Source organism: Rhamphochromis sp. 'chilingali' (genome assembly GCF_963969265.1).
Source record: "Rhamphochromis sp. 'chilingali' genome assembly, chromosome: 12".
Classification (NCBI taxonomy): Eukaryota; Metazoa; Chordata; class Actinopteri; order Cichliformes; family Cichlidae; genus Rhamphochromis; species Rhamphochromis sp. 'chilingali'.
The window spans coordinates 2,156,093-2,173,083 of record NC_137939.1 but is presented as its reverse complement, the minus strand read 5'-3'; the positions used below and the strand labels follow the sequence as shown (position 1 = coordinate 2,173,083).

The following is a 16,991-nucleotide window of genomic DNA, read 5'->3' as shown; positions in this document are numbered from 1 at the left end:
TAAGATTATACACTTTACTAGCTGCTTTTCTTAACTGTTTAATGATCTGTTTCTCAATCGGCTGGTCCTTGTGGCGTTGAGATGATTGTGAAAATTATGAACGTGTGAGATCATGAGAACTGAAGGTGTCTATTCAGTGTAGTTGTGACCTGACCTGTAGCCTGGGAGGGTGCTGAAGCCCGGGGCGGTTGTCATTATTTCTTTCTGGCTGATGTGGCAGCACCTGTGTGGGTAGTGGCTGCTTCAGCCTACATCCAGTGTGTATTTTTAAAGGCGCTGTGCCAACCCGATGTAATTGATTGCCTTGTGATAGTAAACTTTCTCATCACTCACATAGGCCCTTCTCACCAGGCAGTGACGAATGATATTAATTTCTGGCTGATGTTCTCTAATTATGGTTTGTTTTCACATCTGCTGCCACACGTTTAACCCAGTTTCTGCCAGAAGCCTGCATAACATCTATAAGCAATTTCACACATCCCTATGTCACACGCACACACGAGAAACACATAGGCTCACAGTATGTACACAGTGACACACTGGTGTCTCCCGGCAGTGCCCCCTAGCGACAAGAGGCGTTATATGTGGAGGTGGGCGGGTGTTGAGGCTTGATGTTTATGGCTGCTGGTTTTCGGCGGCGGTTCACTGCGGATGTCAGCTGATACACTGCTGCCAGCGAGTAACTGCTCGACCTGACACCGAGGAGTGTTTCTGATTTGTTGTTGTCACTTTGGAGAATGAGATTCGTCTGTTTTATTGTTTTCGTTTTAGCATGATGAGATGAAGTGATTTGTAGAAGATATTGCTTTGTCACATAAGCACGCCACGACATTCGTGAGAGTTAACATTTCATTTTATTTACACCACCGGGAAAAAAAATAAAATAGGACGAGTAAGTAATAAGTTCAAAATTGTATCAAATATGCACAATATCAACAACACCAAGAGCAACAGCAGTGGACATTTAACAGTAGCAAATGTGTCGTCATAAGTGAGACAGAATGAGTGTATACAGTGCATTGTTTATAGCATATTGTGCATGAATGGTGGGACATTGCATCATATACATTTCACTTCCCCAAATTTCTTTCAAACACGTCTAAAAATACTAAAACAATTAAATAAATGTATTGATTAAAATAAATCCAGATCAATTATTTTACGTTATTCTGGACTTCATATGAAAAAAAGCACAGAATGAGGTTTAAACTCGTCAAGTGTGTGCGTGTGTGTGTTTGTGTGGGAGAGACAGAAACCACGAAAGCCTCAGTAAAAAACAGAAGGATAATGAATTGGAGTATCAGTGTAAGACAAAATATATACGAAGTGTATCCATTGCACAAGTATCCAAAGACATCTTAAATAACACGGTGTGTGTGTGTGTGTGTGTGTGTGTGTGTGTGTGTGTGTGTGTGTGTGTGTGTGTGTGTGTGTGTGTGTGTGTGTGTGTGTGTGTGTGTGTGTGTGTGTGTGTGTGTGGGAGACTGCAGGCTGTGCATTTGAAGTTTGGCGATGTTGTTTCATCAAAGCTTAGCTTGAGGAATTGTCCTCTCTTCTCTGTGTAGAGACTAAATATTTTTTATGTAATAAAGCGACGTGATCTGTTTCTGTCTCAGCAGTCCAGCGTTTCAATCTTGTAAAATACAATTATTGGCAAAGCCTCGTTGTGAAAGCCTTTAAATTCTTATAACCTACTGTTAAACACGTTGTTTGTTTTTCCCTTATGAAACATTGCTGTTGCAATGGATCGTGTCCGCTGCTGCCCAGCACTATGCCTGCAGAAGAGAGAGAGAAAGACAGAGGGAGAGAGCGAAAGAGGGCCCATTTAATAGATGCCATTTGAGTTGTTAGGTAAATCTTGGTTGAAATAATAAGGGAAAACCACAGCCCATTGTTTTGCCCTGCAGTGTTTTTTAAACCCAGAGATAGGCTCGCATTAAACTCCATGAAGTCATGAATCTGTCCGCATCACCACATTTAGAACCTCACTTACAAATCCCGACAGGACCAAAATTTTGCCTACTAATGGCCATAATTTATGATGTGTGGATCAACATGCGCTCATTGGGCAACAGCTTCCTGAGTGCTTAACGAGCATAAAGTCGAACACTTCCGGACATTAATTGGGCTAGCCAGCGATGGTAAAGTGCTTATAGAGGGCTTTACATTGTTAGTATGTGAATTACTCCTTATTAGTAAGGTTAGAAGCGGGGGAGAGGAAAAAGCATCAGAGGATGACCAGACTTTGCCCCTCTTGCTGCGTTTTTAATCATGGCCGATAATGTAGAAATTTTAAGGGTCCCGTATAACTAATGCTGAGTGATGTTGTGATGTTGGATATTGAAAGCTGTGTTTAAGAAAAAAATAGAAGCAACCGTAGATGTTGATGGGCCATGTTGTGCTGCAGAGCGCGGGCTATCAAAGTTAGGCCTTCAGCACAAGAACACATCAAAGCGTAAGAATTCAACCAGTAATAATAATAATAATAATAATAATAATAATAATAATAATAATAATAATAATAATAATAATAATAATAATAATAATAGCTTAGTTTATGCCTTGGTTGCGCATCACCATATAAAACTACAAATTCAGGGCATATAACACTGAGGAATTAATTATGAATGATCTTTATTAATTCCCATGGTTAGAAACAGGATGTTAGGGTATTGATAGTATTTTATATTTTTACTTTTCCTGGTTCACGCATTCGTCGCTGGACATAATGTTCTTTTAAAAATTGTGGAAACGCGCACCAAACGGTTCCTCTCCTCCCTGCATCAAATGCCGTGCGTGTAATTTGCCTCACGGGCCGCAATAAAACACTAAAACACAAGGGAAAGAATGACCTTTCTAATTCTGCACACTGACACAAGCTCTCCTGCATTCCAGTCTCTCCAGTCCACACATTGGCTTTACTGTTCAGCTTTTATTTACAACCCAAAGTTTACAGACCGCTCTGTTCTTCGTGTGTGTGTGTGTGTGTGTGTGTGTGTGTGTGTGTGTGTGTGTGTGTGTGTGTGTGTGTGTGTGTGTGTGTGTGTGTGTGTGTGTGTGTGTGTGTGTCTGTAAATAACAATAAGGAAAATCTGTGGTTGAGAACTCAAATAATTCGAGTGGATTTTGATGGAATAGAGATTGCTGAAAATTGTGTTAATCTGAAACACTTTGCAGTGTGGAATAAATTATGCCGACTACTTGGTGACGACAGCAGAAATGGTTAAACAAAGGAAAGCTTTCACAAATCTATTGCACATTCCGTTTCTGCCACCATGAGGGCGGATTGACTAAAAATATAATATCACAAACTTCAATTTTATTTGCGTTTTGTTCATATTTACTTTGGTGGGATTCAAGTTCCAGTCAAAGTGGGGGAACTGACTTTTTTAATGTTTGCAACAATTTGGTCTCCTTTGAAATTACACCACACTGAAGGGTAGAAGTTCACTAAACAAACTGGGACCCCGAGTAGTTTACTCCTGCTATAAGTGTTGGTTTAACCTCCGTCATCAAGTGATTTCGTTTCTGGATATCAAAAAGAAGAGGGGAAAAAGAACAGTCCCAGGACGGAAATTTAGGAAAACTGCAGGCTCCAACTTTTGCGCTTTATTTGCCTCAAATCTGTGCGACGCGGATGTCACATATGGTCACAAATAGTTGAAGGGAAACTTTTACTGCACCAGCTACTTCCTTCTCTTTGTTCTTGTCTCTTTTATGGGCTATTCAGGATCCCAAACAACAGACCAAACACTGTTGCACGTTTAGGCTGCACGAATTCACTCCATTGAAGAAATCAATGAGGTGAACCAATAGGCTGTTGCAGCCAGTGGGGCTGCGTTTAACAGACTTTTTCAATAGCGTTATTGATTGTTGTTGTTATTATTATTATATTGCTATCTGATGCGGCTTGTTTAAAAAAAATTTTTAATTAAAGTAAATTAAAAAACAAAACAAAAACCGGCCACATTAATTTGGAAAACTACTTCGAAAGCACGTGTGGCGTTTTAGTTTTAATTCATCTGAAAAGTTTTTCTAAAATGAAAATGAAAATTAGCGCACTGCGATCTCGTCTAATGCAGATTTTGGAGGCAGCTCGTTTAGGTCAAAACACGTGATCAAGTTTTTCTAGAATTCTGCAAAACGCCTCTAAAGTAATTTCCAAACCCATCATTTGGTGCTGAGATAATAATCGGTTCCCGTTTCCTCTGTGTGTGTCACAGGAATGTCAAAGCACGATCACAAGGAGAGAGAGAAAAAAGAGACTGGAACATCTGCATAAGCATTTTAACATGTTGCCTATTACATTTTTTTGCTTAATTAATTTGAAGTAAAGTGTTCTTTGTTGTGAGTTTGAACAGACTATACCTGAGAAATAGCAGTGAGCATTGATGAGCAGGTTTGCACGATCGCACAACTGATTGGATTCTTTTTTCAAGATGGTGGCAGAAGTCATCTTCACAGGAGCATTTTTTTCATTCTTTTTTCCCCTTTCTGTGCCATACCTGTCCTGCACGCGATTTTGTCTTTGCTTTGCCTCCACACGCTGTGCAGTGCTTTTTTGATTCTTAGCGGGAGAGATTGCTGCCTGTGTTTCAAGGCTTTGCTGCAGAGATAGTTGTTGGTGAGCTGGGGAACGTCACTTGTTTTATTGCCCTCACAGAAGAGAGACCATAAACGCATTCTTACCGCCGACACCCTCCCCCAGGTCACTGCAAAAGCATGGAAATTGGAAAGTTGTTGATATGGCTGAGATAAACAGCAGTGTATGTTGTATTATGGATTAAAACTGGGTATAGGACACACACATGCGCACACAAGATCACTCACACGAAAACTTAGTATGACAGTTCATGGCTTTGCATTAGTAAACAGCTTTAATATCCGTGTTATTTTTTCTATTGGTCACTATTTAATAGGCATTTTGTATAATATTTCACGTGTTTTTCATTAGAATTCTCCATCTCCTTCCTTCCTCTGAATGTGGTCTCTGTCCTGAATGACATTGGCCACGCTTTCCATCTTGCTTTCTGCTTAAACGACACATGCTCATAAACTTCAAGCCAAAAACTTCTCACTCAGCCAAGCTGTATAGTGTGCCACTCCAAGTCTACGTTGTGTTTATCGACATTTAGCCGTAATGTTCAAGCTCTGAGCTAAAAGCTACAGTTTCTCCTCAACTCCTGCCTCTCAATTGGTTGAGAATGGTCAGCTGACATTGTCATATTGTCTCTCACCGAGCCAAGCCTCGGCTATAACACTCGGGTTTGTGCGTCTTAACCGGAGATTGGAAATTAATAATATTGAATCCTCAAAGTAGCTCACGTCCAGTTACAGAGGCAGAAAGTCGAGGAAAAAAAGAAGACCTTGGAGAAAGGTGTGGTTGGTTGACACAGAGATTTACTGAGAAGGAGATTGAAAAGAGACCGATAAAGAAGTGGGGAGAGTTGGAGAGAGGGTTACAAGCAAGGTATGAATTCTTATTTCGCGAACCCGTCGCTCTCCTGCCATTTATCCGGTGGTCAAGATGTTTTGCCTAACGTACCCCTAAACTCCACCACCTATGACACAGTTAGACATTTTTCGTCGTACGGTGCCGCTGTGACCCAGAATCGGATATATGCACCTTTCTACTCTCCTCAAGATAATGTGGTGTTTGGGTCTGGCAGGGCACAGTATGAGTATGGATCAAACGTGTTTCTTCAAGACAAGGACGTGCTTCCCAGCTGCAGACAAACAAATATGGGACTCAATACACAAAGCCACATTGCTCAAGAGTACAGTCTGGATCAAGGAAGAGCAGCAGCTCAGGAGCAGAAAAGTAACATCCCGATCTACCCGTGGATGCAGCGAATGAACTCACACGGCGGTGAGTTTTACTACGACAAATAAATTAAGGAAATGGGCCAGTTTTACGATATGTCTTACCAAGAGAGCAAGTTACTTTTTATGGCCCCATAAAACATTACTGTATCCCCTCGACTTGTAGATGGGCCTTAACATGTGCAAACAAACAGCTTTCATTTTAAGAATGATATAGTAGCCATAATCAGTAGAGTGAGATAGAGAGACTACTTAAGAAGCTTTAATAATTTTAGATAATACAGCAAAGATATCCTTTGAGATATATTTTCCCCTTCCAGTTAAAATGCGTTTATTTTTCTCTGTGGATTTAGATTGCAATTATGAATCTAACAACGAGGCAAAAAAAAAAACCAACTTATGCTCAGTTGCCTCCAAGTATGAACAGACTCCAGGCAGAGGCACGTTTTATTTGAAATCCAAACGTGACTTCGCGCTGTTAACGCTTAAATGAGTGACTTTACTTTGTCTCCCAGCAGGAGTCGGCTACGGGACAGACAGACGCAGAGGACGACAAATATACTCTCGTTACCAAACGCTTGAGCTGGAGAAGGAATTTCATTTCAATCGCTACCTGACCAGGCGCAGACGCATCGAGATCGCGAATGCGCTTTGTTTAACAGAGCGGCAGATCAAAATCTGGTTTCAGAACCGACGCATGAAATGGAAGAAAGAGAGCAACCTGACCTCCACGGTGACAGGAACTGAACAGACAGGAGCGTCTCAAGAGCAGGAACGCAATGGCGCAATGGAAGAAGGGAAAGATGAAGACAAGAAGAAAGAATAGCTCAAAATAATAATAATAATAAAAAATTATAAAAAACCACACGATGACCATTACAAACCAACATAACTACCTAAAAATCTACATGGACTCGAGAGCGACTTCACCGCATGATTGCTACCACGCAGCTCTCACCAATTTTATTTCGTGTTGGACCACAGGAGTGTTGATCCTTAGAAATCCAAAATTATTTCAGCCACAGTTTGGCCGCTGTGTTGTGTGGAGAACTGAGGGTTTTTTGTTTTTGTTTTGTTTTTTATTGCAAATATCACACTTGTATTGTGGAAATAAAAAGAAGTATTAATTTCTACCTATCTTCCTATGCCAGGAAATCTGTATATTTACCTACCCCCCTCTCACACACCCCATCCATCACTGTGAAACTCTTTGATCACCTCACTATAATACAGTGTTGATCTGACTAAACTCATTACTGTACATGCACATTCCATGGAGGCAAAAGAGCGGGCGGACACTTGATCACAATGTAATCTATTACTTGAATCGTCCGCAGGAAAATGGGCCCTGCATCAAACTAAAAGTAGTAGTCTCCAGTCCGAACACACACATGCACACACAGACACGCACAGACACACGCACACACACGCGCGCGCAAACACACACAAACAAACAAAAACCATAATGTCTGTACATGATAAAAGTAACGGTATATAACGTAAATCCCGTGGAAACGTAATGTGCATTTAGCCGCTTTGGTAGACGCTGCATAACATAAGATCATTGACCATTTGACACAACATGCTTCCTCGTGAGATAGATTTGTACACTAGTAATTCTTCACCTTTGTTTGAGAGTCAAACATTAATGTTTTGTCATAACTGTGTATCACGGAATAAAATGTTTGTAAAACTTTCACCTTTGTCTTGTCTGTTTCATGAGTCAGATGAAGACAGATCCCTTAAATACGTAATAAAAATACGAAGAGATTTCCTAAACGTGGACTGTGAAAGTTTGCTATTTCTTTCTTCTTATGCTTTTCTTTAAATTTTAAAGATTTTTTTGTCGTGGCCTGTTTGGTCCGGAGGCTGTGTAGGCAAGAAAGGGAGGATTTGACGTTAAACATATATTTTTAAGCAATTTTTGTTTCTCCAAAACATGAGACCTGTTTGTTCGACGCCGATATTGGTATGGCACAGGAATTAGCTACTGTTAAGCTACTGTTAAACACGATAACATCCCCGTAGCTGTAGTAATATAAACTCCCAACAACGTTCACGTTTCAAGTCCATCCGCGTAGATATATTTTAACCTAGCTTTATTATTATTATTATTATTATTATTATTATTATTATTATTATTATTATTATTATTATTATTATTATTATTATTATTATTATTATTATTATTGGTGATGGTGGACTGGCAGCCGGTCCAGGGCACAGAGCTGACCGGTCTTGACCGTCTTGCCCCATACCAGACACCAGATGACGCTCTTGTCTTACTGTCCTGCCCTTTTTGCGCTAAAGATCCCTGCCTGGTCCTCAACAACCAACAGCTCAAAGTTTACCGGACACGTTTCTCCTATTCATCAATATCCCCATTGAGTATCAAAGCCAATTTATGACTGGCCAACATGCGCACGTGATCCCGTACAAATACCCCATATTTGGGCAGCCCACGTCGGATCAAGAATTAAAAAAAGATACCAAAGCCTACTCCACCTATAAATCCTGGATTATTTTTTAGGGCAGACAGCTGTGAATTTTCCAAAAGCGGCAACAAAGAAAAGCAATGATCAACAAAAACAAGGAAATACCCGCAACGTGTAGCCCGCAGCCCTGTCTAGTTTAAAAAGAAAGTGTCAGTGGTAGTTTGAAATGAGCTCTGTTGACAGCTCCAGTCTCAGGCAAACAAGCGAGACAAGTTCTCCTAACACTATGTTTAGTTTCGATCTATCTGGGCGCGTGTCCAGCCATTATGAGGGTGTTAATGTGAACGGGATATTCTCTTGTCCCGTCCCCACGACCTCTGTTCAACGGGAGGAGATGAAAACTAGCCTGCGTGGCAATACGGATATTCCACTCCCGTCAGGACCACAAATAACCATGGTCTCCAGTAGCTCGTCTGTGGACGCCAGCGGGCTCAGCTACGGCAGCAGTAAGCTGCTCGGACGTGGGGCTGGCAGAGACCCGGAGAGAAGCGCAAAATCCGGCGGCAACATGAGCCAGGAGAGCGACAGAAACGCGGATAACACACAGTCCGTGAAACGAAACACAAACGTGAACCAGCCTGAGGATAGTGAGCAGCGACCACAGATTTATCCATGGATGACAAAACTGCACATGAGCCACGGTAAAGTTTGCATATTTTCTAAAGTGCAGCTAAGATGCTTTCCCTTATTCACCCTTAACGCTACAACACTTCTTTTTGCCCGTTCCAGTGTCCCTCTTGAGTTTTATAGGCCAAACGCAGGAAATAATAAAAACTCGCGGTCATAAATTTTATGACAAAGGCATCCATTGCTCGTAAACCTGCTCTGTTACGGTGAAGATGTGATCTGCGCTGTGATTTATGGTGGCATAATTGGATAAGAGAACAAAAATGCGATAAAACTATGGAATAATATTACAAATGCAGCATTAAGTATTAGTTTTTGCCATGCTTCGTTTATAGACTTGGTCTAGCTATGTGTTTTGCATCAGCACACACACTGTGAGAGAGGAGCTTTAGCCTTAAATTGAACTCTGTCAAACACCAATGCCCTGACCCAATCATGAACTTTTCACCTCTAAAAGATCTGAATAGGCATGCTTCTTCTCTATGCCTTCAAACCACTGGCGTACTGTTGAGGCAGCGAGACGTACAGGGAGCACATTTGCTGCAAAAGATGCTGTTTTTATTATGAGCCTCCATATGCAAATATCTAGAAACACACTGCAGGGTTGTTGAAATTATTTTATTTTTTCCAAAAGCACAGCTCTGTTGCTTTGCACGCATGTACCCACGGAAATCTGAAAAAAGTATCTGGAAAACATCACTTTCTTCAACCCACTTTTTCTCCCCCCCCCCCCCCCCCCGCCCCCCTCTTTTTTTTTTTATAGTTTACATATCTGCTTCTCCCCCACAACATCCTACTCCAGTGCATCGTTATTAAACCGAGGCCAGGGTTTTATCGAGAGGCCCACATATTTTTAGTTATCAACTTCTAAGCATTAAATCATGATAAGATGCATTAAGTAATATTTTGTATTTTTTATGTTTTGCTGTGAAAGGATTAAGTGGGCCCTCTTCCCCTGCACTGAGCATATTTATATTAAGGGTCTAGTTAACCATCCTTATCTGCATGAACATAAATTTTTATTGCACAAGTCCACAGTAAGTAATATCAGGTTAAAATTAGGTCATATAAAGATTTTTGATCTTTTAAATGGGGGTTGAAGGGGATTTAAATTAATGGATCCTTGCTTGTAGTGCTTATGGGTATCCAGGCTTTGTAATAACATGTAATAGTAATGAATGTAATGATATTATTAGCCTATTATTTATATTCCACTTATTTTTTTCCACTCTAATGCTGCTGAAAGCTAACTTATTTTAATACCACTTCAGAATCGGAGGGTAAGCGGTCCAGGACCAGTTACACCCGCTATCAGACTCTGGAGCTGGAGAAAGAGTTTCACTTCAACCGGTACCTGAGCCGCCGCAGGCGCATAGAGATCGCCCACACTCTGTGTCTAAACGAGAGGCAGATCAAAATCTGGTTCCAGAACAGACGAATGAAGTGGAAGAAGGACTCAAAAATCAAAGTGAAGGAGTAAAAATGGCATCAGCGAACGCGGTGCATGCAGCACGTTTTCAGCCCCTCACTGCACAATGCTGGAGTGCCGCCTGACCTTCGGATGAACTGCTAGGAGCAATGACATCACGACACCGCTCTGTGTGCTTCATCACCAATTATGTGTCACTTGCTGCAGTTTGGGACCTAATGTATTGAATATCGCTCACTTTGATCAATCGGTTTACATTTCTAAATTAATTTGCTGCCCATGCGATGATAGCCTCACTTTACTGCACGAGAGGAACAGGGGGTCGAGGGTTAGCTGGAACCGTCCCGCTGCAAAGCTTTGGTCTGCAGTACACTGAAAAGGTGCACACAAACACTAAAAGAAGAAAAAAAATAAAATGTTTTTAAATTATGTAAGCGAGAGGTAACCTGAATAGCTCCCATCTTTATATCACCATGCATCAAAGGGGTCAGTGAATCAAATAAAGTCAAAATAAATACTAATTCTGACTTATCTGAAAATCCTTAGCAACAGTTAAGTTGTCTTACAAATACCACTTCTCTCCATTTTTTTCTTTTTCTTTGAAATTTACTCTGTGACATGTTGCATTTAGGATGCTGTTGAATGTGTGTTCAATAAGCAATGTCCTCGTGAGTGGATTTCGTGTGAAGACACCATCCCTGTTGTCTGTCATATTCTTGTGACTCTTGAATCATTATGTACAATTCAGTGGCTGTTTGTGATAATGTTGTAATGTGCAATGGAACAATTTCTCTTCCCTCCTTTGTAAACTTAAGGTGCCTGATTAACACTGGGCCTACAATAACTGATAGATGGCCTGTTCGTTGATTGTAACCAATAAAGACTCATTAAAAGTAAGGGAATTCCCTGCTGTCAGCATGCACGTTTATTATTATTTATTATTATTATTATTATTATTTAAAACACATTTCGAGGGTTGGCTGGCGGAATTCAGTTCACTATCAAAGCCATTTATAAATGCGTTGTCCCATTTGAGCCACGAAATCAACAGATTTTCATTGACTCACAAACGCGCTCGGAAGTCTAAGGCCCCCATAAAACTTTATTGCCCCCTTCTCCAGCACTCCACCACACGCACACTCCGTTTCCTGTTTTGTCAGGGAAGGAAGGGACGCACTTGCCTGTGATAACACTCACCCACGACACAACGTGGATGCAAAACTTTGGTTTCCTGTGACCGCACACTGGCGCGTCATCACCGCTGAGGCCATATGGCTACTTTTGTCATGTCGCCTTGCTCTTTAATCCTGCTATCATTACACTGCTGTTAAAACATCGCTATGTGGTAGCGCTGTAGCATAGCGGACATAAAATCACGCCATTGTTGAATGTAGCGGCAGTTTTAGTAGAAGAAGTGGCGTGACGCAGAATAGCCCAAGGTTATGAGGTAATTCTGTCTAGCACTACTTAAAGAAAATAAAAATCAACTCACCTCTTAAACTAATAGCTTCCTATTGACTTCCTTGACGGTTATGAGAACCGGTCAGCGCAGCGTCCACTTTCTCTGCGCTGTGTTGGGCCTAACCTATACATGGACAACGCATTCAATCCCTTTTTGTATGTCTTTCTTTTAGGGTATTTTAAAGTTTACAAGGTTACATATGCCAATTGCCTCAAGCAGGGCCTGTGAATGGTGCATAGGAAGCACGTGGTGTCATTTAAGTGGGTTTTATGGCCTGGAAGAGCTGACAAACCTTCGATATATACACATCATATATAATCTTAACTGTCCGGAATCGCAGCTGCCTGCTTCCCCTTATCGGAGGAAGAAAGGGCTTTGTGGCAGTGAGGATGCAGTACCTTTCTTTGGACTGTGTAGTCGAGTGGTGCGGAGGACTGAGAGCTGTTGCAGTAAGTTGGTTTTTACTTTGCCTACAGGCCTGCGCGCTGTGCCGTTAGCTCACTGAACTGCGTAGTTTTTGTTGTATATATATTGTAACTGAATGTGTGACTGTTAAACAGATTAGAGCCTAAATTGACGCTATGTACTAATTCGCAGCGAGTATTTATGAAACTGTGCCATATTTTTAAGCACCCGGAAAAATGATTGTTTTCACACGTTTTATTGTATCTTTGCTCTTTTTTAATATTCAAAAAGTGTCTCGTACGGATATATCGATCACTGATATTTTGTGTTAAGGAGCCACGTTTTAAACCATTATTAGCCTTTTATTTGAAGGCTGTTGCATTTTATTCTTGGCAAATAACAGAATATAGGCCTACGCACATTTTCATGCGGTGGATGTGATTTGATTCAACAGTTTTCTTCTTAATGTCAGAGTGAGAAAATAATATATATATATATATGTGTGTGTGTGTGTGTGTGTGTGTGTGTGTGTGTGTGTGTGTGTGTGTGTGTGTGTGTGTGTGTGTGTGTGTGTGTGATAGAGAGAGAGAGAGAGAGGGAGAGAGAGGGAGAGAGAGAGGGAGAGAGAGAAAGGTGACTGTGAGGAAAATGCAAAGTTCAGGCAGAACTATCAAAAATAATCTGGCGTCCCGTCTCACTAACCACTACACCCTCTCTCTCCCTCTCATTTCCAATATCCCCCTCGTACTCTTACCTCCATGTGACATACGGAAATTCTAAATAAAAGCGCCGTGGTTTCAGACGCTTGGATGGAAGAAAATGCGCTTTTTTGAAAATATACACAACGTTTCGAAGCATATTTTGTGACATTTGTTCTGTGCTGTTCTGTGTTGTGCTAAAAGGTGGCTCTGATGGTTAAAAGAATGCATTAGTCCACAAAAAGAGGCTTATTAGTGCAAAACCACCTGACTACCATGACTCGAAGTTACTGTTTGCACTCATCATCATATTGTTTTAGGGTCATGTCTGGGCCAAAGGAACAGGCTTGAGTCAAAGGCATTTTTGCAGTTCAAATATGCCATTATCCAAACTGAAATATTACGAAAGGCAGCACTAGTGTTAGCTCGAGGCGTGCATGTGCATGTTTTGCAGAAATGTGTTATCAGTCTTAAAACTATGTGATCTTATAACCTAAACGAGTTTCTGCTTTTCTTTAGGCTACATTATTTTAAAAACGTCCTAGAAAGTAGTTCAGCTTAGAAAAGCTGCTCAATGTGTGAAACTGCGAATGGATGAATCTAACAGTAAGACTTTTTGGGTGTGTTCAGCTATGCTGTTAGGCACAAGGTGAATCAGGAATTTACAGGCTGTAAATGCTGCATAATGTGAGAATTAAAAATCACAAAACAAAGTATTTGAGTCAGCTTTCTTCCAAATGAGGAGTTTCGAGGCTTTAGGTTGTGCACAAATGCACTGAAGGCTGACCACTTACCGCATCTCTCCAGTCCTGGCTTTACAAACCTATTTTTAATATTTTCTTTATGTGGAATACGTAAAGTCTGTCCTGGTTTGCTTTCAGGTGTGCAAGGGAAAAATTATACACTTTCAATAGGGGGCACTGTATAACACGCTGCTGTGTGGGTGATACACTGCGGGGGCAACATGTCCAAGTCAGGGCATTGTTAGTTCCTCTTTCTTCTCATTATTATTTTTTATTTCCTCCTTTTTTCAAAAGCAATTTCGCTGCTTTTTTACGTAATACAGACATTTGTCATATCCCATTAACTCCCATAACTCTCGCACTAAAATGAAACAAAACAAAAGGAAAATATTTGTTTTCCTGCAGAAATGACTAGTAAATATATTTTTTCTTTTACAATAAATTAGAAACAAATATTAACGTGTGTTTTGCCACATTCATGGGGCTACAGGGCGCTTATTACAATCGAACTAATTTTACTCTCAGTACTTTTTAGTCACTTTGAATTAAAGACCTGGTTTAACCTCACAAAAACTAGGACAGACCTTTCCAAAAACACTCTTATAGCATCGCAATAAAAGTGAAATGGCACAAACATCCGTTTTCACTGCCATGTTCTGAGCTGTCGTATTCCTTTCTTTGACCTGTGGAGCTGACATTGTCATCATTCAAACCTCGGAGGTCATTTCCGGGTGAACACAAACATCCTTTTGTCTGAGCCCAAATAAAAACCATAAAGTCCTATTACATCGGTTGTTTTGTTTAACTCAGCAAGAATTGATTTACAATGTGAAGACAAACTAGTTGTTTTGTTTTTTTTGAATTATCATTGACTCTCCGCCATAATTCCACAGCGCTCTGGAAGTCCTGGGATTTCTATTCTTAGAAAATTTGCCCAAGGAAATACCAAAATGGTTGTAAATTTACTTTTACTGTCTGAAAATGACCCGTCCTAAATTTTCGCCCTCGGTCCCAGTTCTGCAGCAGCCCTACACATGTCAGAGCTTTTCTAGGACAGCCTCGCTTAAGTAGATAGCAGAGGATATGAGAGGCAAAGGGACGGACTGACGGGTCATTAGGAAAAAAGGAAACACATGCAAACAGTTTCTTTCTGTATTTGAACTTTGAGTGATTTACTGTAGGAAACACGAAGGGAATCATTATAATGAAATACATTTGTGGCTTTCGATTGTATTATATAATCTCCTTTTCATATTTGTATGTGGCCAATTTATATATTTAGATTTATTTTTAGATTATACAGTGGCTTTTTAAAATTGGAGCAAAAAACCGGAAATATGGTACGGACACCGCATATGTTTATGCCATCTTCAAATGCGTGACAAATAGGTTGCTTCGTTAATTTAGAGAACACTGAGTAACATTTTCTTTCTATTCTTTTTTTTTTTTTTGAGGGGGGGGGGGGGTGTCTAATACATGTTTTAAAAATAAAATATTAATTGAACAAATTATAAAGCTAATTTCTTCCTCGAGAATTTTATTTTTGCAGTTTGGGTGCAAAAATTCATTTTGTCACTTAATGAGGAAATTTTTTATGGACCTTTATGAACCATTTTGTCATGATTACCCTTTTAATTCTTTTCGTTCTTTCTCTCTATTTTTCAGGCATTTCAACGAGCCAACGTGAGTGAGACTGCGGATTTAATAGTAAGTGTTACGCATTGCCCCACGCTTATCTGCCTACCTTTATTTGAGAGTAAAGCTTGTCTGGCGGAGTTGCTTTTTCAATGACAGCAACCACCTTAATATCTGCACTTCCACTTAATTTATCCAGACACTCTGGCGTTATGTTCTGTGTCTCGTTTCTTACGATTTCCAACATTGGACGCCTAAACAAAAACTTAAGATGGAATTACCATCCTATCCTCTCAACTTCTTGCAGTGCCAGTTAGCCGGATTTAACTGCGCAGTGAGTCTTATGAACCACATCATTGCTTCGAAACCAACCAACTGTTTATAGGAGGAATCTGGTTTCTGAAACCGCCTCTGCTCCCTTGGCTGCTGCTTTTTAAAGAGTATTCATATCCAACTAGTCTCCAGTCTGTCTGCACTTCATTAAAACTTTTTATTTTAACTGGACGATACAGCTTAACGTTATTACACCTGGGGAGAGTAAACGTGGAAAGGCTATTAGGTTAAGAGTTTGATTAAAAGCGCATCGTAACCGTTTTCATCAGGGAGCACAATATTGCTGCACTGTCTGCATCCAGGTCAGGTACTCGGCCACCAAATTAAAAAAAAAAGAAAAAAGAAAAAGAGCAGCACTGCGTGGACAGAACGACCTCCACATAGTTTTGCACAGATTTATTTTGTTTACATATGTACATGTGTGAACACGCTTGTAAGGCTGTTATTTTGCAGGGGAGGAAAAGGGAAAGCTTAATTTCTCAAATGAACAAATGAAACATCAAATTAGTCTGCCTGAGGGCCTCATTTTTTGTACTTCTACATTATAACTAGTTATTGAACTAGGTGCACGATCTGAAAGCCATTTGTGGGGAGAAAGAATTCATTGCTGTCTCTCCATCAATAATCCTTGGCAGTGAACTATTGGAACCAGTCAAACGCGAGGGGTGAAACGCGGGTCAGGCTGTCTAACTAATATTAAAATGCGTCCGCCAGAGCGCATGGGGCGAGAGGGAGTAGGTGGTGTGTATGTAGCTCCTTTCACACTGGTTGTGTGCACGACAAACAGCATGTCTTTTGATGAGAATATGAAAAAAATCCAAATGAATATGAGTTAGATTTTTTTGTTACCACTTCTCGGGAGTTCACTGTGTGTGTTGGGGCGGGAGGCTTTGTTAATCAATTTTAAAAAATCAAATTGATGCGCGGGATGCTGGCGGAGAAATATGTAGATTGAGATGTTTTTTGACAGTGTTTGAAGCACCCTGTGCATCACCGCTCTAATCAATTCCATTGATTCACAATCTGAGCATGTTTGCTGTTTTTAATAACCCCGAAACAGGTCACATGTCTGATATTGCATTTTTCATCCGAGGCTTTTCTCATTAGCTTCCAGAGTGGCAGCAAGAAAGGTTACCGAGCGGTCAGTATGGTAATAGCAAGCAGAAGAAATGGTTGGGAACAATAGAAACTTATTTTTCATGTGTGCTGTCACGCCGTCCCTTTGTATCCTTCGTGTTTGTAGCTGAATATTCATATAGGAGGCACCTCAAAGGCAGAGGCTGAATGTTGAGAAAAGAGACCCTTTCTGTTCTCTGCGTACGGCGTCTTTATGCTTTGTGT

At 40.6% G+C, this 16,991-nt stretch overlaps 2 protein-coding genes across 7 annotated transcripts in view; both read left to right on the top strand.

The window, feature by feature from the left end:
- The window catches only part of LOC308406793 (homeobox protein Hox-C4a), a 54,520-nt gene that overhangs the window by 20,774 nt on the left and 16,755 nt on the right, over nucleotides 1-16,991 (top strand). For 3 of the 5 annotated variants that reach the window (XM_080898018.1, XM_080898015.1, XM_080898016.1), the window contains exon 3: nucleotides 15,348-15,389. Coding sequence is in view for 1 of the 5 variants with exons in the window: in XM_080898019.1 (XP_080754145.1) it covers nucleotides 8,485-8,959; nucleotides 10,217-10,425 (684 nt within the window). In the remaining 4 variants the exon portion in view is untranslated. Of the gene's footprint in view, nucleotides 1-8,032; nucleotides 8,960-10,216; nucleotides 12,286-15,347; nucleotides 15,390-16,991 lie in introns of those variants that run through there. The other 2 variants (XM_080898019.1, XM_080898017.1) reach the window with 2 other exon arrangements.
- On the top strand, nucleotides 6-7,511 carry hoxc6a (homeobox C6a). Of its 2 annotated transcripts, none has more exons than XM_080898023.1 (2): nucleotides 6-5,869; nucleotides 6,339-7,511. In XM_080898023.1, the coding sequence occupies exons 1-2, from the start codon at nucleotides 5,473-5,475 to the stop codon at nucleotides 6,647-6,649; spliced, it is 708 nt and encodes a 235-aa protein (XP_080754149.1). In that variant the 5' UTR covers nucleotides 6-5,472; the 3' UTR covers nucleotides 6,650-7,511. The 2 variants fall into 2 exon arrangements, with proteins under 2 accessions (XP_080754149.1, XP_080754150.1); XM_080898024.1 differs by having other exon boundaries at nucleotides 6,342-7,508.

Excerpts from the sequence above, each read along its gene's own strand:
- hoxc6a (XM_080898023.1), top strand. The coding sequence starts at position 5,473 with ATGAATTCTTATTTCGCGAACCCGTCGCTCTCCTGCCATTTATCCGGT. Across the intron at positions 5,870-6,338 it reads GCGAATGAACTCACACGGCG|CAGGAGTCGGCTACGGGACA; the intron begins GTGAGTTTTACT and ends TTTGTCTCCCAG.